The 13,932-nt window shown below is 44.6% G+C and overlaps 3 protein-coding genes across 3 annotated transcripts in view; 1 reads left to right on the top strand and 2 right to left on the bottom strand.

Annotated features, from left to right (window-relative positions):
- Positions 1–1,140: 1,140 nt before the first annotated feature.
- On the bottom strand, positions 1,141–1,980 carry LOC135808700 (large ribosomal subunit protein uL4-like). The gene has a single exon (XM_065321925.1). It carries the CDS (start codon positions 1,978–1,980, stop codon positions 1,141–1,143), a length of 840 nt encoding a protein of 279 aa, XP_065177997.1.
- Positions 1,981–2,211: 231 nt separating this feature from the next.
- The window catches only part of LOC135806417 (nucleolar protein 14-like), a 70,361-nt gene continuing 58,640 nt past the window's right edge, over positions 2,212–13,932 (top strand). The window contains exon 1 of the mRNA XM_065320595.1: positions 2,212–2,430. Within this exon, the coding sequence (XP_065176667.1) occupies positions 2,302–2,430 (129 nt within the window). The 5' untranslated portion in view covers positions 2,212–2,301. The remainder of the gene's footprint in view (positions 2,431–13,932) is intronic.
- LOC135807214 (uncharacterized protein DDB_G0271670-like) lies at positions 9,988–11,001 on the bottom strand (the record flags this gene model as incomplete). The annotated part of the gene is made up of 1 exon (XM_065321224.1): positions 9,988–11,001. A coding segment is annotated over one exon (1,014 nt), but the record flags the coding sequence as incomplete, so codon positions are not given.

Below are 13,932 nucleotides of genomic sequence, written 5' to 3'. Positions count from 1 at the left end.
TATTGCCTCAGTATGTGGGTGCATAGCAACCCACTCATGTCGTATGCAGGGGTGACTTTTACTTCGCCACCAGTTGTCACCCCGCCCCCAGTAGCCAAATCAGTCAGTTTCACTGGCTACATCACCTTGCTGTGAGTAAGACCGCTTGAAATGTGCTTGGATCCATACAAAAACTGGATCCAAGTGGATCCAGTTTTTGAATTTTTGAAATTGTAGCTATGCTGTGACGTAGCACTTTCAAGCCCTATTGCGAGCAGGCGGCCGGCGCGGTGTAGTCCGAGCAACGCTGGCCCAATCAATCGAACAAAACAAGGGTGTACGTGTATGCAGTCGCAAAATGTACGCATATTGTACAAGGATTCTGTCAAAGAACGCCAAAGTCCATTTCCATGGCCCATGTGATCGGATTCCACTCCAAGTGCACCTACTAGTACTCCGGATTCGGCCAATCGATCACGCTCACTCGAAGCGCACTTGCTCGGGATTCGCCCTATCGATCATGCCCCTAGACTAGGCTACAACAAGTTACGTAGTCCTGAGGCCTGACTTTCACTCGGGAAACTCTCGACTTCCTTACACACCACGTTCTGCAACCCCCCTCTTGGATATGGACTCCCATCCCATGCTAACCGACCATCCAGTCCAGTTACAAAGAACACATGGGCAGCGGACTGCGTTCTTGTGCACGCACATATAGCACAACACATGCTCGTTATTTGTGGTAGCAGGTGTTTGACGTAGGAAGAACAAGTACAATCATGCACATGTATTTCCACATATCAATTATTAGGGACCATTGAAAAAGTTTGCAGAAGCCCATGAAAGGAACAAAATTAGTTTTGGGCGAGAACCCCCTTCCCCCAAAGCAAGCACGCTTTCACAATCCAGGCTTCGCATAATGCATGCATATGCACGTATGAACATTCGCGAAGCCTGCACGATTTCCGGCTAGAACCCCCCTCCCCCCCTCCCCGCCACACACACACACCGAATTTTGTTCGTGTTGTGGGCTTCTGCGGACTTTTGCGATGGTCCCTTACTCAAGTTTTATTTAAAGAATGATAAAATTAATGTCAATAGGCCAGTTCCATAGCAAAGGTGTTGTTGCTTGCCTGTGCCATGATGCGTGCCAGCCAAACACTACACCCAATGCAGCTGCTCTTCCAAAGCCCTGGCGACTGGAACTGTCAGGACAATAGTGGTATGATTGGTCACCTCAAACGTTGTCATCTCACTCATTGTCACACACTTTACGTTCTGCACTTTGTTGGCTGCTTTCATGAAGTCGTCCCAATCCCGCTGATACACATCCACGTAATGCTCATTCAGGTACGACTTCCAGCTGGGATCCTCACGCACAAACAGCACCTTCTTCCATCCAAAGCTTTTCAGCATTAGATCAATCTTGTTCGAATTCACCTGGGCAATGCTCAGTGCATCCACAATGAAAAGCGAGTCTTGGGCATAGCGTACACTCAACGCGCTGCGCATGGCAAGTCTTCTCACTTTTAAGGGAACATTGAAGGATCGGTCATACGGTTTCAAGCCCCATGCATCTGTATTCCTGGCCTTCCTAAACTGAGGTGCAGCGGCGTTGGAGTGTCGAGCACGACCAGTGCCTGAGTTTGCCCACATCTTCTTACCAGTAATTCCCAAATCACATCTTCTCATCGAACTCTGAGCTCCATGTTTGTCACACTCCCTCTTCCACCTACACACTTCACGAATTATATCGAAGCGAGGTCTTACACAGAACACAGATGGGTCTAGCTCCATGAGACCAAGTCGCTCTTGAGTCCACAGCCTGGTGATCCATGCTTGGGCTCCACCTTTCGAGTACGGATGTGTTACGACTGGTTTCTCCGGAGACCAGAGCTGGTTCAGAGGCAATGTCTGAAGGTGCTGAGTGGGAAGGTAGAAACACGAGGGGCTAGGCCTCTGGGCGAGACGAGCCACGGAGCGCAAGAGGCTAGTAGCCATCACTTTCCCAGAATTGATAACAAATGCGCATTTGAATTCCTGAGTCTTTCACAATATTTAATATTAATTTTTCTGTCAATTAATTTTCGTCAAGCTCAAACCCATGACGTCAGAAGAAGGCGCCTGCCGCCTGGCCACTGGCCACCCACGCGTGCACGCTGTACATCGCGATCTCATACAAAAAATGATACATGCATGAACATCGATTTTTGTAGTTGAACATAGATAGCTCTGTACAGCTGTATGCTTGATCGTTTTAGGAAAGAATGGTTCACCATCTTGCTTGTTATTGTTAGTGTTGTCAGCTCTTGAATCCCTGAAATGGCGAGGGGCAAGTCGAAAAAGAAAGTTTCCCTTGGAACATCTGGCTCGCAGTCACGTTGGGTCGTCGCTCGTGAAGAGAGCAAGAAGAAAGCAAATCCTTTCGAGAAGTCGAAAGCTGTTGAGAAGGTAAATAACAAAAATATTTTACTTTTAGTTTTACTGTTCCAACTAGTGAAGATTTTACTGTTCCCTTTCGATCTCTCAAATCCGTGAATAATTAACATTTTAATTGTCGTATACAGCGGATGACTCAAAAGCAATGGTGCCTATAATAATAATAGTAAATACAGCACGCATATAGCTCATATGAAGAAAATCAAATGAGGGTCATGAATCTGTCGACAACGTCGAGCTAGTGCGTTCTGTCTGAGGCAAGTTGGTGCCTATGCCAAAGGGTATTTCCGGACAACCATAGAAATGAGCTGAGCAGGCAGACAACTGGAAAAGAAATATCGTATTGTTTTTACAATCGTGATGAGGAGAACAGGCCGAATTGATATGCGGTAACCTTACTTTAATTCCCGTAGCTATGCAGAAGACGTTACTTCAGTAACGTCTGGCGCTAGCAAGGGTCCACGCAGCTTTAATTTGGTGTTTATATATATATATATATTTATTTGTTTGTTTGTTTGTGTCACGCCTGGCGCTATCCCGTATCTGTCCCGTACCGTACCATTAAACACAGCTGGTCACAACCAGCTGGCCACAATATTTGCTAGCGCTATCCCGTATCTGTCCCGTACCGTACCGTACCATCAAACACAGCTGGCCACAAACAGCTGGCCACAATATTCGTCGTATTATGTACATGTATACGACTCCCTGATGTATAGGGAGATTTTCTGGAAAGAAATAGGGAGACGAGGAGGAAATGCAATTAGAATGGATGTTAGTGGACGTTAGTTAGATCCGTCAGCAAAAACATCCTTTGGAAGAGAGATCCCGTCGTCTCCAAAATAAGCGTGAACGGGCGAGTCAGCGCCGGTCACAGGAAATGTCGGAAGAGAGATCCCGTCGACTCCAGAAAGCCCGTGATCGGCAGAGTCAGCGCCGGTCCCAGGAAACGTCAAGACAGACATCCCGTCGACTCCAGAACGCCCGTGATCGGCAGAGTCTCTCTCTCTCTCTCTCTCTCTCTCTAGGCGAGTCAGCGCCGGTCACAGGAAACGTCGGAAGAGAGATCCCGTCGACTCCAGAACGCCCGTGATCGGCAGAGTCAGCGCCGGTCCCAGGAAACGTCAAGACAGACCCGTCGACTCCAGAACGCCCGTGATCGGCAGAGTCTCTCTCTCTATCTCTCTCTCTCTCTCTCTCTCTCTCTCTCTCTCTCTCTTTCTCTCTCGTTCTCTCTCTTTCTCTCTTTCATTTTCTCTCTCTCTCTCTCCTCAACCATTCTACCTCACCTTCCGTTGTCTTTTTCGCACTAAATCACCCCCTTCTTTTAGGCTATGGTGCGCAAGCTCACGTTAACGCCGAGACCATAGGTCGGTGTTGTGGGCTTGCCTCACCAGCACAGGCTTGCTTTGCAGCCCCTACTCTCCCTGCTGTTTTGTTATTGTACACTCTGTTGTCTTCTCCCCTTCTGACGAGTAGGTTGTGTACTTAGTAAAAAAAAAAGAAGTCAGCGCTGGTCCCGTAGCTATGCAGAAGACGTTACTTCAGTAACTCATTGAAACGTTTTTGCAATACAATGATGTAGCTAATCAAAGGAAAAAAACATTTCCATCAGTTCTAACAACATGCACGATGAGCTAGGCAACAAAGCATAGCGTAGGGCCCTGAGCTTCCAAGCTCTCTCGTAGTGGCATTCAGTGTTAAGAATAGGAAATTTTACTACTACAGTCGTCCCTCTCTAATCCGGCACTTTATAATCCAGCACCCTCGATAAACCAGCACAATTTTCAGTAGCCAAATGTCCTCTTCATGCACATTGCAGCAGTAAATCAGATTTGTTAATCCAGCACCCTCCCTAATCCAGCAGATTTTCGTGGCACAAATGGTGCCGGATTATAGAGGGACCACTGTACTACTACTACTACTACTACTAGTGACAAGCCTCTTTTACGGGCAAAATAGCGGAAACGTGAAATCGTAAATCATACAAATGGTGCCGGATTATAGAGGGACCACTGTACTACTACTACTACTACTACTAGTGACAAGCCTCTTTTACGGGCAAAATAGCGGAAACGTGAAATCGTAAATCATTGAAGATCAATTCAATTAAAAAAAAAGAAAACTCCTTTAAATAACGTCAAATCAATTAGTAAATCCAATGTCAAATCCAATGTCAAATCCAATGTCAAAAGAAGAAAACTTTAAACTCAAAGTGAAAATTAAAGTAACAGGTCCCGTCATGTATGCAAGTCTAAGCCAATGTCAATATAAATTACCTGTCATGAATGTTATGAATGGATGTGCATGCATTGTGGAGAACTGTCCGTACACCTATCCAATTCAACAAATAGACAGACAAATGACAACAGAGTGAAGTACCTACATTGTACATACATCCTACACCGTACCATCGGCAGCGAGTCCACCCGGTGCCAAGCCGGCGTCTCAGCAGCCCCTTGCCATGGCAACAGCTCATCGGCCACCCATCTGCCGGCACTCCACCAGGAAAGACGACTGGCGACGCCGCTGATACGAGGCCCGGCACCCGCGGAAACAGGTGACGGCCCACCGAAGTAAGCAAAATGAGATGCGTACCCGCAACCGGTTGATGAGGATGGAGTACGGGATATCGGTGTGACGCCTGGACAGGTATGTCGCCAACGTCGATAGAAATTTCGCGCACTCCGGTGCCGCCAGGCCCTGCGTCGTAAACACAAGCGGCGTAAATGACGCACGCTCGATGTTGACGATCCGTGGCCCATACTCGGCCTTCTTACGCCGCTCGTGAGACCTGAGCTGGCCAAGGACTTCTGAACGAGACAGCACAGACGCCTTAGGGTGGGTTACCCTAACATCAAAATAGGCGTCCTGCTGCCTTGTCCAGAAGCCCCTGGCTCGGATGTCCGCTCGGGCCTCGTCCTGGCGATTCAGCTGGCGTCCGGGTAGATCCTCCCCATGCATGGCCGCCAGCCTAGGCTCCTTTTCAACGTCCTGGGCGACATCAACCAACACCTCCGCGAGCAGATCACGGATGTTGTCGTGACGCGCACCAGGATAGCCGCCGGTCGGGCATACAAACATGTGATCCCGCACGGCAGGCTGACCACACACACAGGCTGCCGCGGTGTCCCTGAGATCCAGGTCGTAACGGATACAGAGGGCGTCTCTGAAGTCATTACAATTCAGCACGGTGCCGTACCGGGACATCGGGTCCGCCGTCAGCCATGACGATATGCCGGGCTCACCCGCAATCTCGATTAACAACTGCTGCGGGGGCGATAGCTCACGAGAAACGGCAGCAGCCAGATCCGATGCCTGGCGGTCCCTCTCCCGCCGCATGGCAACAGCACGAGTCCGTGCGAGGGCAAGGGCAGCGAGGATGGGATGGTCATCCCCAGGCCGAGGATCTCGAGATGCTCCAATATTCTGAGGCTCAGTGCGAGAGCGATGGAGTAGATCCCGCATGGGCTCAGTCGCACGCAGGGAACGCTGGTGCTCATGCTCTGCAACAACAGAGGCGATTGGCAACCCAATTCCACCACGTCGACAGGGCAGAGACAGCAAACGCCGCAGCGGGGAGTCGTCCGAGAAGTGATGGCCGGTGACAGCAGGTAACAACTTGTCAGTCACACTGCTGTCAATGGGTGCCAACACCCCCGGACCGCACTCCATGGCCCGTGATAGAAATTTCCACCTTGGCACCAGGGATCTTACGGCAACGGCGTAGCTGGCATGAGGCTGGGTAATGGCGTACTCTCCACAGCGATTCATCTGGGCTGTAAGTCCCTGAACCCGCTGATCCAGAGACTCACGACGGAACTCGACTGTGCCAAAGGCACCACCCAGGCAACGAGCGCCGTCCGTCCGAATAGAGACGCCGGTATCCCGGAAAAGATCCCGGGCCTCCACCTCGACTTCCGGCTTCACAACGAGCACCGTCTTCGTGGGGTTGGGCAAGTACCCATACACCGGACCCAGGTTGCTGATGCTCCGCCAGTACTTGCGTAGAGCACGAAGACGTCCCAGTGCGGAATCGTCATCAGCATACCATAACTGCTCAGCATCTGGGACAAGCTCCTGCAGTCGATGGATAAGTGGCATGATGGCTAGTGCATACATAGCCATGGCGATTGGGTCGCCTTGGCATGTACCCTCACGAGATTGAACCTCACCACCACCCGTCACGAAAAGCCGGATCGGTTCTCGGTAGGTGTTTCCCACGATCAGTGACATAGCGGGACAAGTACGGGCGATGTTGTAAATAGCTGCTGAACGGTTAACGCTGTTAAAGGCATTGCTGGCGTCAACCAGCAATACGCCCTCCACATCATCCTGGGCGAAACGTGATGTTATGTGATGGACACCAACCTCACAGGCAGAGGGTACGCCCACACACAGCTGATGCGGCACGGTGATACCGACAACGTCCGTCTCCACAATCTGCATAATGGCTCGTGAGATGATCCGCCGGAATACTTCACCCACGGCAATGGGCCTAACCCCAGGGCGCTTGTCAAGGGGAATCAGTCTCGCAGCAGTGAAACCCTCCATCTCACCATCCGCTGTCCGCTCCGTACAAATCAGCCGGCCAGCAGCCGCCAGGGCGCTGCATAGTTGGTCTGAAGCAGCATCAAAGCACGTCGTCATTCGTCTCCACCCATCGGCATCGACACCGGATGGCCCAGAGGAACCCTGAACAACTCGGGAGACCTTCTTGATCCGATCGGCTGTAAGTCCAGCAAATATAGCTGCACGAGGCTGTACAGGGTCGCCAGCAACCTCACACTCCGGAACAAGGTCAGCAGGCGCAGGGTGCTTCTCCCTCAGGACATCCATGACCGTCCTGTCCCCTGTGGCGTCAACAACATCATCCAGTCGAAGAACTCCACCCCCAGCCTCATCGGAGAGACCACGGGCCGCTGAATGTAGTTTGCCATCAAAGACCAACTTGGCAAACTGGGTGTCGGGCATGCGCCTGTCATCCCCTACCGAACCTCCAACCCTGGGTTTCAGATGGGCCTGGATGCAGCGGGCCTCTGCGAGGAGTTCCTGAACCCGGCCAGCTCTCCACAACACCAGGCGCTCCCTCAGCACCTTGGCCAGGTCACTGCCGTTGCCAGAGCCCAAAGGCTTCTGGAGCAGTAAGTGACAGGCAACGGTGACCATTTTCCAGGCCATGGGGCGCCAGCCAGCTCCCTCCGCGAATCCACGGACAATACGGGCCAACTCCAGGACGAACTCTACTACTACTACTACTACTACTACTACTACTACTACTACTACTACTACTACTACTACTACTACTACTACTACTACTACTACTACTACTACTACTACTACTACTACTACTACTACTACTACTACTACTACTACTACTACTACTACTACTACTACTACTACTACTACTACTACTACTACTACTACTACTACTACTACTACTACTACTACTACTACTACTACTACTACTACTACTACTACTACTACTACTACTACTACTACTACTACTACTACTACTACTACTACTACTACTACTACTACTACTACTACTACTACTACTACTACTACTACTACTACTACTACTACTACTACTACTACTACTACTACTACTACTACTACTACTACTACTACTACTACTACTACTACTACTACTACTACTACTACTACTACTACTACTACTACTACTACTACTACTACTACTACTACTACTACTACTACTACTACTACTACTACTACTACTACTACTACTACTACTACTACTACTACTACTACTACTACTACTACTACTACTACTACTACTACTACTACTACTACTACTACTACTACTACTACTACTACTACTACTACTACTACTACTACTACTACTACTACTACTACTACTACTACTACTACTACTACTACTACTACTACTACTACTACTACTACTACTACTACTACTACTACTACTACTACTACTACTACTACTACTACTACTACTACTACTACTACTACTACTACTACTACTACTACTACTACTACTACTACTACTACTACTACTACTACTACTACTACTACTACTACTACTACTACTACTACTACTACTACTACTACTACTACTACTACTACTACTACTACTACTACTACTACTACTACTACTACTACTACTACTACTACTACTACTACTACTACTACTACTACTACTACTACTACTACTACTACTACTACTACTACTACTACTACTACTACTACTACTACTACTACTACTACTACTACTACTACTACTACTACTACTACTACTACTACTACTACTACTACTACTACTACTACTACTACTACTACTACTACTACTACTACTACTACTACTACTACTACTACTACTACTACTACTACTACTACTACTACTACTACTACTACTACTACTACTACTACTACTACTACTACTACTACTACTACTACTACTACTACTACTACTACTACTACTACTACTACTACTACTACTACTACTACTACTACTACTACTACTACTACTACTACTACTACTACTACTACTACTACTACTACTACTACTACTACTACTACTACTACTACTACTACTACTACTACTACTACTACTACTACTACTACTACTACTACTACTACTACTACTACTACTACTACTACTACTACTACTACTACTACTACTACTACTACTACTACTACTACTACTACTACTACTACTACTACTACTACTACTACTACTACTACTACTACTACTACTACTACTACTACTACTACTACTACTACTACTACTACTACTACTACTACTACTACTACTACTACTACTACTACTACTACTACTACTACTACTACTACTACTACTACTACTACTACTACTACTACTACTACTACTACTACTACTACTACTACTACTACTACTACTACTACTACTACTACTACTACTACTACTACTACTACTACTACTACTACTACTACTACTACTACTACTACTACTACTACTACTACTACTACTACTACTACTACTACTACTACTACTACTACTACTACTACTACTACTACTACTACTACTACTACTACTACTACTACTACTACTACTACTACTACTACTACTACTACTACTACTACTACTACTACTACTACTACTACTACTACTACTACTACTACTACTACTACTACCAATGTCGCCTTCTGTCCATGTAACCGCCTTCGATATTCATATGTTGGCCTATTTAACATTGGCATGCTCTGCGGATTTGTAGGCATGCTAGGCAATTTAAATATTATCCTGCAAAGTATTTTGTAGGTGCTTGACTACTATACTACGTCATGTATTACAATTGGTACATGACTTAATAATAGCCGTTTGGCATGGTACAATAACCTTTTTTGTTTTATTTTTTATTTTTAATGGCTTTCTCTTCTTCCTCGGATGGTTTACAATTTGGTTCAGCAATAAAGGATGTGACTACTACTACTACTACTACTACTACTACTACTACTACTACTACTACTACTACTACTACTACTACTACTACTACTACTACTACTACTACTACTACTACTACTACTACTACTACTACTACTACTACTACTACTACTACTACTACTACTACTACTACTACTACTACTACTACTACTACTACTACTACTACTACTACTACTACTACTACTACTACTACTACTACTACTACTACTACTACTACTACTACTACTACTACTACTACTACTACTACTACTACTACTACTACTACTACTACTACTACTACTACTACTACTACTACTACTACTACTACTACTACTACTACTACTACTACTACTACTACTACTACTACTACTACTACTACTACTACTACTACTACTACTACTACTACTACTACTACTACTACTACTACTACTACTACTACTACTACTACTACTACTACTACTACTACTACTACTACTACTACTACTACTACTACTACTACTACTACTACTACTACTACTACTACTACTACTACTACTACTACTACTACTACTACTACTACTACTACTACTACTACTACTACTACTACTACTACTACTACTACTACTACTACTACTACTACTACTACTACTACTACTACTACTACTACTACTACTACTACTACTACTACTACTACTACTACTACTACTACTACTACTACTACTACTACTACTACTACTACTACTACTACTACTACTACTACTACTACTACTACTACTACTACTACTACTACTACTACTACTACTACTACTACTACTACTACTACTACTACTACTACTACTACTACTACTACTACTACTACTACTACTACTACTACTACTACTACTACTACTACTACTACTACTACTACTACTACTACTACTACTACTACTACTACTACTACTACTACTACTACTACTACTACTACTACTACTACTACTACTACTACTACTACTACTACTACTACTACTACTACTACTACTACTACTACTACTACTACTACTACTACTACTACTACTACTACTACTACTACTACTACTACTACTACTACTACTACTACTACTACTACTACTACTACTACTACTACTACTACTACTACTACTACTACTACTACTACTACTACTACTACTACTACTACTACTACTACTACTACTACTACTACTACTACTACTACTACTACTACTACTACTACTACTACTACTACTACTACTACTACTACTACTACTACTACTACTACTACTACTACTACTACTACTACTACTACTACTACTACTACTACTACTACTACTACTACTACTACTACTACTACTACTACTACTACTACTACTACTACTACTACTACTACTACTACTACTACTACTACTACTACTACTACTACTACTACTACTACTACTACTACTACTACTACTACTACTACTACTACTACTACTACTACTACTACTACTACTACTACTACTACTACTACTACTACTACTACTACTACTACTACTACTACTACTACTACTACTACTACTACTACTACTACTACTACTACTACTACTACTACTACTACTACTACTACTACTACTACTACTACTACTACTACTACTACTACTACTACTACTACTACTACTACTACTACTACTACTACTACTACTACTACTACTACTACTACTACTACTACTACTACTACTACTACTACTACTACTACTACTACTACTACTACTACTACTACTACTACTACTACTACTACTACTACTACTACTACTACTACTACTACTACTACTACTACTACTACTACTACTACTACTACTACTACTACTACTACTACTACTACTACTACTACTACTACTACTACTACTACTACTACTACTACTACTACTACTACTACTACTACTACTACTACTACTACTACTACTACTACTACTACTACTACTACTACTACTACTACTACTACTACTACTACTACTACTACTACTACTACTACTACTACTACTACTACTACTACTACTACTACTACTACTACTACTACTACTACTACTACTACTACTACTACTACTACTACTACTACTACTACTACTACTACTACTACTACTACTACTACTACTACTACTACTACTACTACTACTACTACTACTACTACTACTACTACTACTACTACTACTACTACTACTACTACTACTACTACTACTACTACTACTACTACTACTACTACTACTACTACTACTACTACTACTACTACTACTACTACTACTACTACTACTACTACTACTACTACTACTACTACTACTACTACTACTACTACTACTACTACTACTACTACTACTACTACTACTACTACTACTACTACTACTACTACTACTACTACTACTACTACTACTACTACTACTACTACTACTACTACTACTACTACTACTACTACTACTACTACTACTACTACTACTACTACTACTACTACTACTACTACTACTACTACTACTACTACTACTACTACTACTACTACTACTACTACTACTACTACTACTACTACTACTACTACTACTACTACTACTACTACTACTACTACTACTACTACTACTACTACTACTACTACTACTACTACTACTACTACTACTACTACTACTACTACTACTACTACTACTACTACTACTACTACTACTACTACTACTACTACTACTACTACTACTACTACTACTACTACTACTACTACTACTACTACTACTACTACTACTACTACTACTACTACTACTACTACTACTACTACTACTGAAATGTGTTTTTATTGAAAGCACAAAGCAATGAAGATGTGAATGCAAGGAGGGCAATGAATTCAAAAGGCGAACAGCAAAATTGTAACAAAATAGAAAGATAACAAATATTAATGGCAACAGCAATGTTTATACATGAAAAAGGGGAAAGAAGAGGAAAGAAAACATCCAAACCAGAACTGCTTGAACACCGCCAGAAATGAAACCGAGATTCATACAGAAGAAAAAACTTCAGGACACCGGAAAACAAACTTTAGATCACATTTTGACATTATACGAGATGATGACAAAGAAAAACTATGCCCTAGAGAGCACACGGCAGTCATTCACAAAGCTCGCCGAGCGCTTAGAGCGATAGGAGGACCTAGAGCCACGTAAACAGGTGATACACCAGCGAAGTAGGCAGAATGACAAACGGCATCGCAAATGATTGACAACAACAGAATACACCAAATCAGCATTTTTCTCTAGAATACGGCCAACCAATGCCTTCAAAAACACGGAACACTCCTTCCCTATCATGCCGTTGGTCGCAAATACCAGAGGGGTGAATGTGCCCCGATCGATCTGATTCACTCGCTCTGCGTAATGCCGCTTTTTTTCCCGCTCATTGCGCTCCAATTGGCTCATGGCTTTTTCACGAGACAGCAAGGTGGCCCTGGGATGCGTTACCCGGATATCGAAGAAGGCCTCCTGCTGCCGCGTCCAAAAGCCACGAGCCCTGACGTCAAGCCGCGCTTCCTGGGATCGGTTAGATGTTGACCATGCCAATGTCTCACCACCAAATGGGAGAAGGTTGGGCTCGATTGCCACATCGGGACTTACACTTCTGAGTAGTTCAGCGATGAGATCACGTATCTCATTATGCCTTGCGGTGGGATAGCCACCACAAGGGCACACCATGGCATGGTCAGTCGACAAGTTAGCTCCGCATACACAGTTCGTTGGAAGACCATCAAGCGGTAGACCGTACCGAAGCGCCACAGCATCTCGAAAATCTGATTTGTTAAGTGTTGTGCCATGGGCGGACCTTGGTTCAACAGTCAGCCAGGAGGACACGCCCTTCTCACCAGCTATCTCCACCAAGAATCGCTGGTCTGGCGTCAGGTGATCCTGTACTGTGGCCAGGATCTCTATGTCCCTAGCGTCTCTCTTCTTCTTGCCTTCTCTTAAACGCTGGCGAGTCTCCATCACAGCCTCGCTAACGCTAGCATCGCGTGACGGAATTTCCATTGAAGCTGACGGTGGCCGGTGCGGAAGCCATGATGAGGTGAGAGACTCATCAGCGGTTTCATTGTTGACTGTGTGACG

This window comes from Sycon ciliatum, chromosome 1, assembly GCF_964019385.1.
Source record: "Sycon ciliatum chromosome 1, ocSycCili1.1, whole genome shotgun sequence".
Taxonomy (NCBI): domain Eukaryota; kingdom Metazoa; phylum Porifera; class Calcarea; order Leucosolenida; family Sycettidae; genus Sycon; species Sycon ciliatum.
Note: the sequence above shows the minus strand (reverse complement) of the source record. Positions and strands in the feature narration are given on the sequence as shown.

Bases quoted from the DNA above. Each gene is read 5' to 3' on its own strand.
- LOC135808700 (XM_065321925.1), bottom strand. From the start codon at position 1,980: ATGGCTACTAGCCTCTTGCGCTCCGTGGCTCGTCTCGCCCAGAGGCCT.